At 44.7% G+C, this 14,423-nt stretch overlaps 1 protein-coding gene across 1 annotated transcript in view; it reads right to left on the minus strand.

Annotated features, from left to right (window-relative positions):
- Positions 1–14,423, minus strand: part of syne1a (spectrin repeat containing, nuclear envelope 1a) — a gene marked incomplete at its 5' end in the record, with an annotated part of 197,608 nt that overhangs the window by 5,563 nt on the left and 177,622 nt on the right. Inside the window, 13 exons of the mRNA XM_080744962.1 lie at positions 93–383; positions 914–1,042; positions 1,498–1,704; positions 3,318–3,529; positions 4,022–4,142; positions 4,408–4,541; positions 5,496–5,564; positions 6,332–6,629; positions 8,893–9,084; positions 9,426–9,563; positions 10,165–10,347; positions 11,829–11,979; positions 12,087–12,274. Of these exons, the coding sequence (XP_080601088.1) occupies positions 93–383; positions 914–1,042; positions 1,498–1,704; positions 3,318–3,529; positions 4,022–4,142; positions 4,408–4,541; positions 5,496–5,564; positions 6,332–6,629; positions 8,893–9,084; positions 9,426–9,563; positions 10,165–10,347; positions 11,829–11,979; positions 12,087–12,274 (2,313 nt within the window). The remainder of the gene's footprint in view (positions 1–92; positions 384–913; positions 1,043–1,497; positions 1,705–3,317; positions 3,530–4,021; positions 4,143–4,407; positions 4,542–5,495; positions 5,565–6,331; positions 6,630–8,892; positions 9,085–9,425; positions 9,564–10,164; positions 10,348–11,828; positions 11,980–12,086; positions 12,275–14,423) is intronic.

Here is a 14,423-nt window from a genome sequence, read left to right on the forward strand (position 1 = left end):
CACTTAATTACTAAAATTTCACAGTGACTTTGGGGCTGGAACCTTCAAGGAAACTCAAAAAGGCGTGCGGTGCGGTCCGGTCCGCCTCTGACCTGTTGTGCGTCCGTGTTCTCCAGCCTCCTCTCCAGAGCCTCCAGGTCAGCGCTGACCTCCCTCAGGAGCAGCCTCAGCCTGTTCCAGATCACGTGCACCTTCTCCTGGGCCTCCAGGCGCTCACTGCCCTGGGCCTGCTGCTGCGTGGGCGAATGCAGGGCCTGCTGCTGCTCCGAGGCCGGGGCCTGGAGTAGGACACCCTGGGGCTGAGTGTGAACCAGCAGCTGGGCCGACAGCTCCTGGAGGGAGGTCACCTTCTGCTGGGAGTCCAGCAGCTCACTCTTGATTTGCTGGGGGATGAGGATGTATACAAATTGGAGATTGAGAATGATCAACCCATTAAGACCTGAGGCCGATACTAAAAAATGCCTTCTAAATCCTGTTTCGTTTTTGGTCACAGACCCCAATCTCAAAATATTTTGTTCCAGGGACCACCAGAAGCAAAGATTGGAGTTAGAAATGTTTGCTGTAAAATATATTAAAATATTTTCACACATTTTCACGATTCTTAAAAAAGAGCAGATCTACAAGATCCTAGCGTGGCACACAGTGGCACGCTAGGAGCTTGTAGATCTGCTATTAGACCTGCTTATAGCCAAAGTATAAAATAGTGGTTAAAATCTAAAGTGACATATGGTTTCCAGGTCTAAATGGGTTAAAAGAGTTACGTGAATGTTAATTATTTTTCTATTCAATGGTCTTGATATTGGTAATATTAGTCACAGAGACTGACATTCATCAGTAATAGGAAAGAACTTTCAGTGTAGATTGGACGGTACGTGCTGTTATACACGACCCAGTATTGCATGGACAGACCTACCATCAGTGTTCTGTGATGAGCTAGTAATGTTTTACGGTCCAGTTTGGGAGGGATGGGCACCACCTCGTTTCTCCGGCGGTCGATGTTCTCCAGCCACAAGAGCAACCCGTGGCTCATCTCGTGGAACTCCTTAAGGAGGAGAGATGACAGTAGACATTGTTCAGATTTGTCCATATTCACATTCGGTGCATGTAGGCTGCAATTACCTCCTCTATGAGCATTTTATCCATCCATAAGCGTTCACAATATTAATCTGAGAGCCTCTGTACATGCTTAGGTTCACAGGAACATACGCAAAGTGTATGAAACATAAATCGAACCAGATTTTTTTATGGATTAGATTAGGTAACGAGAGAGAGAGTGGTAAATGGTGGTCTTGCTCAAGGACTCTTCGACATTAACTATGGGGGAGCCCAGGATCGAACTGGGAACACTTCTTGTTCTAAGACGGCAACTCTACCCCAGAGCCACTGCCGCCCAGAGTGCGTGAGTGTGTGTGTGTGTGTGTGTGTGTGTGTGTGTGTGTGTGTGTGTGTGTGTGTGTGTGTGTGTGTGTGTGTGTGTGTGTGTGTGATCTATGGTACCTGACACTGCATCAGTGCTCTCTGTAGCTCTTCCCTCCAGGCCTCCAGGGAGGCACCCAGCCTGTCCCAGCGAGAGTTCATCTCCTTCAGTGCGTCCCTCAGCTCCCACGCCTCCTCAGAGTCGGGCTCCGATTGGAGGAAGTCGGCACTGCTCAGGTTGATTGACAGCACCTCTGACTTGTGGCCATCCAGACTCTTCTGCAGCTCCTGGTCAGAAGAGACAGGAATAGATGAGTTAAAATATACAACAATAATAATAAACATAAATGAGTGTTTCTCCATTTCTACTTAGTAAATAATCACTATATAGTGCATTATTACTTCCTTTTGTAGTGGTGTCTGAATGTATAATGATAATTAATGGTGGACCCATTTTATCCCACAATGCATCATGAAAAGAAGGGTACAACAAATCTACCTCTAAAATAGTGAAAACAGCAGATCTACAAGCTCCCAATACGGTGCAATGTGAAGCGTTGTGAACTTTTTTGTTCTATTTATGACATATTTTCCCCTTCAGGGGTGGTTCTAGATAGAATCGAAGCATAAACGAACAAACAAAAACATTGTCACAGAACTCCATGGGTTCTGAAAACTGTAGTTTCCGGTTCTGGAAGGTTCTGGGTTACGTTTCGTAGAGGTAAAGAGCTATTATTTGACATGCACGATGCACCTGATACCCGAGTCATGTATATGTGTGCAACAAATCTGTGTACCTGTACTGTCGAGTTTACAGCACTGTTTACAGTCGTAACACAACATTGCTTCTCGTTAACAGTACTAGACAACACTCCAGGTGCTGACAGGGACAGTACGTACAGGCTGGATACCGCATGGTACTGTAGGTTTCTGAGATGTGTATTTATAGCATGCTGACATCCTGTCTGATGTTTTACAGGCCAAAGCTGAGTTGCTTGTGTGTGTGTGTGTGTGTGTGTGTGTGTGTGTGTGTGTGTGTGTGTGTGTGTGTGTGTGTGTGTGTGTGTGTGTGTGTGTGTGTGTGTGTGTGTGTGTGTGTGAGAGAGAGAGAGAGAAAGAGTGAGAGTGTGTGTGTGCATGCAGAGCTCATGAATGCAATGCACATTGCAGCTGAAGAGGCCAGTGGCATCAAACTACTGTTGATAAACTGCTTGGAGAAGAAAGATATCGTACTGTACAATTAAGCCTGGTTTGTGCTTAGTTGCTGATGTAGCACACCGAAGATAGTCTACAAGCTCACAACGCTTCTAGGCACAAGTCGTTGACACAATGAATTATGAATCGGTCTGTACACACACGCACGCACACATGCACGCACGCACGCACGCACACACACACACACACACACACACACACACACACACACACACACACACACACACACACACACACACACACACACACACACACACACAAAACACACCCTTTAAACACAGGGTGCATGGCGCACTGCATGACATTTTGCAGAGATTGTTTTATGCCATGTTTGCATATCCTTGTTGTCGGGTGGAAACCTTGTATGTCCAAAACCTTCCTTTTTTGTGTTATTTTAAAAACGATTTAATGTAGTGAAAATAGACGATCTACAAGCACACAACGCCTCGTATCGCAAGGCGTTGTGTGCTTGTGGATCTGCTATTTTCACTACTTTTGTGCGACACTATGATGAAGTAAGACTTTCATTTACGAAAAAAACAAAATATTTAAACTTGGAGATACGAGGTTTCTGCCCGACACTGACGATATACTGTATCCACCAACACACACACACACACGCACGCACGCACGCACGCACGCACGCACGCGCACACACACACGCACACACACACACACACACACACCTTGAGCTTCTTGATTCTCTCCTGGATGGTGTGTATGTCCGTGCTGAGGTCCAGCCCCCTGAGCTGGCTGAGTTCAGCCTCAGACTGGCCCAGCCAGGCCCTCATGGTCTGCAGGTCTGAGATCAGCTGCTGCCACTGCTGCAGGTTCTGCTTGTGCCTGTGCTTCTCGCTCAGAGACTGAGCCTGGATCAGCTCCCAGCGCTCAATCACACCTGAATGGAGAGGAAGGCTGTTGTCAGCAAGGCTGAATAAAGCAGAAAGGTCATCTCATAGCAGCCTGCCTGCAATGTGACAATTCCCTGAGTCTTTATTATTAATTGCACGTGTCATGTGCCTCGATAGTCGGTAATGTCCATAAATCAGTTGTGAGAGGCCTGCAGATTGCAGGCATGCCCAAGCCAAGAGCTAAGGCATTGTCAGAATTCTGTTCAGTGTCTGTGGAAATTGGCAGTCGCCATATATGGAGGAGGCGATGCTTCCTGTACCCGTGATGTGTAGCCTGGAATATTGTTGTTGAGTTTGTGCATCTACTATTGTTTGTGTTAAATAATCTATTGTTAAATGTGAAAGAAAAATAAATATGTTGAATGTGTGTGTGTGTGTGTGTGTGTGTGTGTGTGTGTGTGTGTGTGTGTGTGTGTGTGTGTGTGTGTGTGTGTGTGTGTGTGTGTGTGTGTGTGTGTGTGTGTGTGTGTGTGACTGACCTGCACTCTGTGAGTCTGTACTGGTGGGGTTGGTGAGTCCAGGCATGTCATCCTCAGTGAGTTCACCTTCTACTCTCTTCACTGCATCAATACTGCCACGGCACTCACCCATCAGACGCATCTATAATGACAATAGTTTTACTTATTGAAGATTCTTATAAGTATAACTATAAAGTGACATCCTATGACATTTGTTATGATCTTTTCACATTCTTTTTTATTTAATTCAAAAATAGCGAAGCTCATAGTGAGTGGCTTGTACTGCAGATCTGCTACTTTTGAAAATATCTTGGAAATGTTCACATAGCTGTATTATAACATGCTAGTTGTCTCTTAAACCTAATAGAAGGGGAATGTGCTGTGCGTGCAGGGTAAAGCAGACTCACATAGCCCATGTATGTGGAGTCCAGTTCAGGGCTGGAGCTGTGGAGCATGGCCTCTCTCTGCTGGAGCTGGTAGCGTCCTGCGTCCAGAGCCTGGTCCAGCTGTCTCAGATGGGCCTCCAACTGGCCTGGCTCACCTGCACCGGGGTCAGAAAGGTGCTCTCACATTTAGGAGGGAGGACCTTTAGAGCCGTGGTTCTCAACCTTTTCAAGCCACGACCGCTAAAATAATCATATTTTTAACTGGGGACCCCCCACCCTGAAGAGCACGAGTTGAGGCAAGAGTTGGGGCATTACATTTTGTATAACATGGTTCTATTGTGAGAATAGCAGATCTACATGCTCACAACGCCTCGCAACGCTCGGCTATTTTCACAACTTCTGCCACAACTTCTGCCTCTAATATTTGACAATTAGGCCAATGTTTAATTTGTCATTTTAGAGTATGAGTATTAAAAAATCCTCAAATTGTCACTTTAGAAATGTGCAGATACCCTCTATACACTTGTACTTTATGTTGGTTTGTTTCCCCCGGGGGTCCCGACCCATAGGTTGAGAACCACTGAACTCTCTGATTTGGTTACAAATGGATGAACACTGAGGACCTTTTTAACCATGTACATGTACTTTGGCATGCTGTTGAAATGGACCGATGCAAAAACTGAAGGTACAGAAGCATGCGTTCATATGAGAATGAGGTATCAGTGGTAGAGGAATAAGTCATGTTTTAAGATGATTAAACAATAAATATTAGCAGCGAATGGAGAAAAGCAAATAAACTGCAGCCAAACAAAACAATGAATAATGTGATGGTTGAGATTAAGCATTCGGTGAATCAGCCATTTGCATGCAATGATGCATGCTTTGCACACTTTTGTCCAACTTCGTTTGCCAGAGGAACATGCAACTTTAGTGATGCTTGCCTATGGTATGGTATGGTAATTTCGTTAAATGCTCGTTAGTTGTTTGTTTAGACACACCATGTCAGCTTGTGCAACAGCATTCCTTGTTAGCATGCTATGGTCAGAGGTATTGGTGTCTTTTGACTGCATTTGCATGGGGAACCACAAGGGGGCGTTGACGTTGCCTACCAGAGGAAGATCTCAGTGTGTTTTCAGTCAGTTTTATATAGGCCTCTGGGCTCTCTGGGATTACTACATCTGGGAAAAAGAGACATACAACACACCACTTAATAATGTGTGTCATGTTGTTTATCTGTCCCAGTCTGTTAGTCTTCAGTCTCCTGCTACCAACAATGGAACCTTAAAGCTGCACTATGTAACTTTCCTCTTCCAACCCCCGATTTGAATCCGGTTTCCTGCACTGAAATTTACACCATTGAGCTAAAACTGCCTGCATGCTTGCTCAGGGGATACATTGAATCTTGACCCTGACGTCAAAACATTTGTCAGATCCTGTGTCTAGGTGAGACATGACCTTTGACACGATCTAAATGTCTCAATAGAAGAGCCCAATGGTACAAGTTATATAGTATTAACATACTCTACCATACGGATTGGACAGTTACATTTTATTAATATAAAAAAAAGTTACATAGTGAGGCTTTAATTATGGCTTAGAGATTGAAACAGAAAATAAAAAGAGAACATCAACAGGAAAATCCCAAAAAAACAACAACTATAACTTCTGCGTGCGTGCGTGCGTGCGTGTGCGTGCGTGTGTGTGCGCGGCTGCACGCGCAATATCTAAATCTGTTCAACCTATTCACATCTGGCAATTTTGCTCTGATGTCATACATCCTACCCACCCCAGAGTTTCGGGTAAGACCAAAATGGCCAAAACGTAAATATGGTGAATCTTTTGCGGGTTTGCAGTTGCAAAAAAAAGGGGGGGGGGCTGCAACCAGCAACATAATATTCTGGCTTGTCCCGCTTTACAGAATGTTGTCCTCGCACAAGACACACACCTGACAGCACGGCAGCGGTGGTCCTGAGATACTCATCCTCCTGCTCCTGCCCCCGGCCCTGGCCGCTCTCCAGGTCCCGGCTCAGGTCGTAGTCGTGGTCCCACTCCAGGGGGATGGAGTCCACGCTGGCTGGGGTGCCCCGTCCCGAGCGCTCGGCCCGGGCCAGGACGGCCGCACCTCCGGCCTGTCGGCTGGAGGGGCGGGGGAGGGAGGGGTCGCCCCACTGGAGCTCCGAGAGGTCGCCTCCTTCCTCCATGTCCAGCTCCCGGTCGGAACCGTCCAGGTCATCATCAGCCAACTGGGAGGAGAGGAGAGGAGAGGAGAGGAGAGGAGAAGAAGAACAAAGTTAAATGAAACTCAACAGCATTGCTATTATTTACCAGTATTTCGTCATTGTCGGGTGGAATCCCTATATGTCCAAAACCGTTCGTTTTGTATTTATCATTTTAGAAATGATTTGAAATAGTGAAAATAGCCAATCTACAAGCACACAACGCCTCGCATCTCGAGGCGCTGTGTGCTTGTAGATCTGCTATTTTCACTAGTTTTGTGCGACAGTCTTGTATGATGAAGCAGGGCTTTACTTTACGGAAAAACTTTACAAATTTGAAACTTGCAGATACAAGATCTCTGCCCGACAGTGACGATTTGCAAGTATACTGTATTCACAGATGATAGACTGTACTGAACATGTATACATATATCATTCTTTATTTTTTTGCGACCGAAGGTCGCATATACTCTGAAGAATCGTGTCGCTTGAGTGTCCTTCCTTCCTTCCTTCCTTCCTTCCTTCCTTCCGTATCCTTGTGACCGTCCTTCCGTATCCTCTGTGATGTCAGTGTGATGTCAGCGAGTTGTGACATCACTTCCTGTACAGGGCGGCTACACGAAATGTGGATAACACTATATATGGAGATAGTCCAGTCCATCATGTCATATGGGACTACCGTCATAGAAAGTAGCCATTGTTAGGCCGGAGTCATTGGCTGTCTAAACATGGAGATGTGGATAACACTATATATGGAGATAGTCTAGTCCAATATGTCATATGGGACTACCGTCATAGACAGTAGCCATTGTTAATCCGGAGTCAATGGCTGACTGTCTGTACAGGAAGTGATGTCACATGACATACTTTTTATGCCCATATATGAGTCCTAACATGGAGATGTGGATAACACTATATATGGAGATAGTCTAGTCCAATATGTCATATGGAACTACCGTCATAGACACAGCCATTGACTCCGGCCTAACAATGGCTACTGTCTATGACGGTAGTCCCATTATGACATGATGGACTGGACTATCTCCATATATAGTGTTCTCCACATTTCCATGTTTAGGCCCCATCGCTCACACCCTCGATGGGGTTGGCGATAGGGCCTTTCTGTGTGGAGTTTGCATGTTTCCCCGTGTCTCCTAGGGTTGATACCCTCACAAAAACATGAACAAACTCCCCCCAGAATGATAACAACTAGAATCGTCAGAGAAACACTGTGGTTGGCCAGATAGTCAAGAATTGGCGCGACCTCGCCCTTTAGGGCGAGGTCGCATGTCACCCTGAGGTGTCTTACTAGTAGACAGTACATTATATTCACTTTCAGAGACCCAGTGCAGATATATTTTGTCTTAACCCTATTTTATATTGGCTATTGACTCTTACCTGTTCCTGTGTTTCACTGTTATTGCTGTTGCTGTTGCTACCATGATGACACACACATTTGTCCGGGGATCAATAAAGGTTTATCTGATGTTGTCTTTTCTTATAAGAGAAGCACGAGCCATGTGGCTTCACAAAGATGTCGTGAAATCAGGAAGGGTGACAGCCGTTCCAACAACTGTGAGACGTGTGTGTGTGTGTGTGTGTGTGTGTGTGTGTGTGTGTGTGTGTGTGTGTGTGTGTGTGTGTGTGTGTGTGTGTGTGTGTGTGTGTGTATAGGCTTGCACTAGCAGTTAATGTGCTAGAACATGTGTGTGTGCACAGTGTGGTCTTAGTCAGCTGTTTGTGTGAAGGTATGCTTGACATGTGTAACAGCAACCTCATGATGCACGTCGCAGGTGGTGAGAGAGGCCACAGTCTGGGTTTTTACTATCTGTTTACAGGCAGAGTGTGTTTTGAATGCACAGAGTAAATGGTTCCTGGGGGATGCGGTAGATATTCTGCATGCAGTAAAATAGCTCCAAGACACAGCCAAACCAGAATGTCTGCTCGTTCTGCTTTTTACAGCTTGAATATTTACGAACTCTTGGTATGTTTGTTTAATGTATTTAACAACGCAAGTCCCAGAATTTGTATTATTAATATTCACACATATAGAAATTCACAGTATTTTGTAGTGTCCTTTACTAATTCTTTAGACTAAATCTTAAATCATATTTGTATCAAACCTGGTAGATGAGATGGGATACGGTCAGGATATGTGCCATAGGTTTTATCATTTAAAAACATCCAAATTGGTCACTGGTCAAGGTCACAGCACAAGGTCAAAGTGTAGCCCTATGCTTATACATACTGTAGCATAGCATATGGGTGTAGCATCTCCCCAAACACTCACCGGCAGCCGTGTGAGTTTCTTGAAGTATCTCTCGACTCGCCCGAAGACCTCCTGGCAGTACCTCTGCAGCTCCTCCAGCTCTTCCTCTATGACGGCGGCATCCAGGGGTTCACTCTTGTCTATCAGCGTCTCGCCCTGCCTGAACACCAGCTCTATCTTCCCTGTGTTCAGACAGATCTCCTGCTGGAACGCCTGAGGAAAACGCACACACATGGTTTTTAGAATGGAGACGTATAAGAGACGAGACAGAACGAGACGAGAAGGGACCATTTCGTCGTTGTCGGGTGGAAACCTTTTATGTCCAAAACCGTTCATTTTGTATTTAAAATAATTTAAACTAGTGAAAATAGCCACACAAAAACGTACAAATTTGAAACTTGGAAATACGAGGTTTATGCCCGACAGTGACGATTTGCAGCAGCTAAAATAAACACCAGCTAATACAAACATCCCAATGTTTCAGGCTAAGCAGTGATGTCTTTTATACGGTGTTCAGAGTATGTTATGTCTACTGTTCTATGTCTCACGCTTACCCTGAGCTGTTTGATCTTTGCCTGAACGTCACACTCGGAGAAGTGTTCGATGTTGGTGAGCTGCAGGTCCATCTCGGTCAGCCACACCAGGATGCTGTCCCTGGCCGTTTCAAACTCCTCTCTCTGGCCGATAAAGTGCTGCACACGCAGAGGGAGTGAAACAAGGACACCATTATTGATCGCAAACCTTAACCCAACTAAATACCCATGAATGAATAACTAAGTAAATAAGGGAGTAGAGAGGTTTGTTAACACTGCCTATGGGAAGAGGGAAAACTGTCCAAACATCTTGATCTCACGGTCATCTACTTCAACCGTCCAGGATGTTAATCCATACAGTATGTATAGCCTTCCCAGGCAGTGTACACAGCACTGTTTCCGAAACAGTGGCTTGGGACCCATTTGTGGGTCACAGACAAATTGTTTCCAAAATTTCAAAATGTTTTTAATTATTATTATATCAAAACATTTTCAAAACGTTTTTCATGAATAAATAAACAAATTCAGAGTAATTTCATGACGAAATAAAAGAAAAATCTAAGATATTCGAAAATTAGAAAAAGAAAATTAAGAAGTAGTGAAAATAGCCAATCTATTGTACAAGCTCACAATGTGGTGTGAAGCAACGCGTTGTGAGCTTGTAGATCTGCTATTTTCACTAGTTTGGGTCCCAGGCAAACGTCTAATTTCCCTTTTGGGTCTCAAGCTAAAAGGTTTGGTAACCACTGGTGCACAGTACCTTGAGCCTGCGTAGGATGGAGGCCACTCTCTTCTGGAGGTTGTCCCATCTCCTGTTCCCATCGTGCACCATCTCTCGGAGGCGGCACGAGGAGTCGGTGCGGTTCTCCCGGGCCAGCCGGCGGTACTGCTTATTGATCAGCTCCAGCTGGGTCAGGCACTCCTGCACCTGTCGCTGGAATGCCTACACAGTACACACACACACACACACACACACACACACACACACACACACACACACACACACGCAGTCAATGTATTGGTGTTATGGCCAGTGTTGTATTGGTCGTGTCACGCTGTACCACTCCGTCGCGAATCTTTTCAAGCAGGAGCATGTGCACGCACATGCACCGGTTAAAAACAACCCTCGAGTTCACACCTCAACAACGTTTACAAAAGCTGTAGTGTCATACCAGGGTGATTTAACAACGGAACATGCCTGGGTGCATATCAATAGTCCATTGTTTGACCTGCTAGTGCTAGTTAAGCAACGTGCGCGTAACGTCATTAAAATAGCGTCCCCCCCAAAGGTAAATTCACCAATACAACAGTGGTTATGGCAGTTAACCAGTGTTAGGGTTTGCCAAAACCTCATCATAACAGTTGTTAACTGTTATAAGCTGTAAGTTCTCTCTTTTTGAGTGTTATAGCATTATGCAGGGCCCAGACCACACACACAATCATCTAGGAATGTGCACGTGCCTGATGATGGACTGCAGCATCTGCAGCTGAGTAGACCAGCACAGACAGGTTTCAGTAACATGACACTGCTCTCTCTGTCGTCATCCCCCCCCCCCTGTCTCTCTCTCTGCTTCTCTCTCTACTAACGGCTAATCAGATCTGGCGCCTGCCACTTCAACATTTGCCAGTTTGTATGTATGTCCGTTTGAGTGAGTATGGCCATGTCCATATGAACACTATCTGCAGCCAGCCATCGGTGCTGTTTAGAAGCCTCATGCATCATGCATATATCACATCAAGTATTTTTCTCTGACATGCTTGCTTCACTCTCTCTCACCAATCATAAACACTCACACACATCTGACGAAGAGAAAAGCCTTGTAAAGAACTACAGCTGAAAGTACTAAAAGTGACAGTAAGGTGGGAAGCTGTCTTTTTCGACCAATGTCAACATGGTTTTCATGCCCAGATCTGCACAGCATCAACTTCCTTGGGCGGTACTTCATCATGTACATCCACTGACCCTTTCAGTAGCTGTTCTTGATCAGCATTCTCATGACTATTCTGGGGACAAACATTACCCAACAAATAGATTTGTTGTAGCACAGTAGTAAAGAACTAGGAGTCAAAATCCACCACTGTCTCTCTCGGTCGTCCTCAGACGAGCTTCCATCGGAGTCTCCAATCTTTCCGGTTCTCCATACACCCGGCCAGCTCCGAAGAGCTTTCAGCTGTGCATCTGGCTTGGCCAAGCGTCTACTCTATAAGAGTAGTCTAAATCACTACATCTGACATAGTCGGTAGGACATGGAGGAGGTTCTCGAGTGAGGGACATGAAAGATGTTCCTCGCTGTGCCTATCGTGAGTGAGTGTAGCGCGTAGTGGGAAGCATGAGGACATGCTCCCAAAAACGTCCCAGCTCAGGTCTAAATCACTACATATACAGTAGGTTTTAAGTGGTTAATGAAACTATAGTAAACACACCTCAAACTTCTTAAGCTCCTCCTTGGCGACCGTGTAAAGGACTCCAGAGGAGTTGGGCAGAGCCGCTGTCCTCTCTGACGTCTTCAGCCACTCCTCAAACCTGGAGAAGTCGTCCAGAAACTTCTGCCACAGTCGCCACGTTTCCTCAATCCTGCACAGAAACATATGTAGAATATGAGAGAAGGAATACGTTCATATGCAGTATGTGTATACAGTAGAGACATGACTGCGTTATTCATCCAGAGAAGAGAGACTGACTTGAGCCTCCTCTCCATGGACATGGCGCAGATGTTCCTCCAGCGTCTGTCCAGGCCCCTGGTGGCCTGCTGGATGGAGTCACACTCCGTCTCCGTGGAGCAGGCGTCGCAGTCGTGCAGCAGCACCTCACACAGGTTCAGCACGGACGCCACTCCCGTGCTGTGCTTCTCTATGTCCCTCTGCAAGTCCTGCAGCGGAGTCATGATTCAAATAAATGTTCAGGCATTTTATAGCAAGGACTTGCACAGTGCCAATAAACCTCACTGGTTGATTGATGCCATTAAAGGACAACTTATTTTTTTCTTCCAACAAGGGTTCATATTTTAGATAGTTATTAGAGAAAAGAAAAGATGAGTGTTAAAATGTTTTCATTTACTTCTTTCTATAATTTTAGTGATTTTAACAAGTTTGATTGTGGCTAAATGTTTCTTAGACACAATAAGCCTGGGAAGTCTGGAGCCATCTAGGTGGCTCTCCCTTTCTGCAGTGCACAAAAGTTACCTTTTTGCCCTGTGTCATTTTAAAGTAAGGAGTGTGTGTAACTCCAAAACTAAGGCATCTAGAGACTTGAAACTGCTCTTGGAGTATAATTTAGGGCATTTTAGCAAGGCTGGGAAGTCTGGAGCCATCTAGGTGGCTCTCCCTTTCTGCAGTGCTCAAAAGTAATTTTCAAGATGCATTCCCAAGATGCACCGCAATCTTTCATGGACAGATGTGACTTATGGTGGCTGGTGTAAATAGTAACAAAGAATTGTTGGCTTATTGTGCCCACCCACTGAAATCAAAATACTAAAATCGCTAAAACAATAGAAAGCTGTAAATGAAAACATTTTAACACTCATCTTTTCCTTTCTCTAATTACAATCTGAACCCTTGTTGTAAAAAAACAAAGTTGTCCTTTAAAGCTGGCGTCTGATTAAACTAAAAACGGCAAACAACGAAACAAAACAAAGGATTAAAACAACAAACTGAACGGCTAAGGATTTGTTTAGTCTGGAACAAAAAGAAACACCAGCCTTTTGCAATGTCATCAGTTGTGTGTGTTTCTGACATCCTTGGGTAACAGACCCACAAAGAACTGATTATGTGATCTGGTCTGTCTGCAATGAGACAGAGAATGCTGTATAACACACTGTAGTGGGGAGGGACTGGTACTAAGCCAGATGCACGTGTGGTGAAATCCAAACTATGGAGAGAAAATAGGTCACTAGGTTCTCAGACTCCGGTCCTGATTTAGACCTGTGTCTTGGCAGAAGCCATTCAATCTATCTCAAGTCAAATAGCCAGAGATACAGTATGTACATGAGTCATACTGTTGTTTCCTCATTTGTTCTGTGTTTGTTTTCTATCCAGCGTGTGAGTTGTGACTGTGAGTCACGTTCTCTCACATTTTATTTGTCTTGCGTAACATTTTGTAAGAACAAATGTTTATTTGGCGTCTGCATGTCCATCCAAGTTAATCAAAGTTGGTGTAAGTGATATTTTCTTTTAGCTAAAACAAGTGTTAAACAGCTCTATATTCCGGTACTTCAGGCATTTGTTCAGTAACAGTCTCCCCATCTCTCCAGGTCTTTAGTGAACAGGTAGTTAACAGGTAATATAGTAAGACGCCTGAAGGCGACAAGCGACCTCACCCAAAAGGGCAAGGTCGCGCCATGTCTGGAGATATGCTGTGAGACCCCAAACATGCTTACTCAGTTATTTGTTATGTTATCTGACATCATAGATACAATCCCTTTTATGCCCATACATGGAGATCCCTGTCTGTACCAGCCACAGATATGGGCTGTCTTCCTCCATATATGGGCATTCCCATATGAAGTCCTGTTAGATACGGGCTTAACTCAGTCGGTGCCATATTTAAAGTGGGATGACCTCTTATATTGCCGGTTCGCCAACAAAGGGTTAAAAAAATAGTGTGCACGCTGGTGCACACATTCGTGCACAGATCATGCACTATGCATGTGCATGCTTTTCACAGCTTTCAAACAAAAAAATCCGCTTGGAAATCCGTTCAGGCATTCAGGAGAAAGGAGCCCTTATGTTTTCTTCAAATGTAAACAAACATGGCTGCCATGTTTGAAAGATGGGGTTGGTATGGGGGTTAAACATGCAATTTCGCGATCGTGATCATGCCTAGTACACTGTTGGAGGTCCAAAAATTTTTTTTTCAAAACATTTTTTTTCAATTTTTTTTTTTTTTTTTTTTATTATCTTTTAAAAAAAGACGTTCAGAAGACGTCTGGCAGGGAGGTCCATAGTGAAAAAGACGTTTTAAAGACGTTTTTATCATAGAAACATATTTTTTGGCAGGGTATGAGTTAATATTGATAACAT

Source organism: Nannobrachium achirus (assembly GCF_963921795.1).
Source record: "Nannobrachium achirus genome assembly, chromosome: 16".
NCBI lineage: Eukaryota > Metazoa > Chordata > Actinopteri > Myctophiformes > Myctophidae > Nannobrachium > Nannobrachium achirus.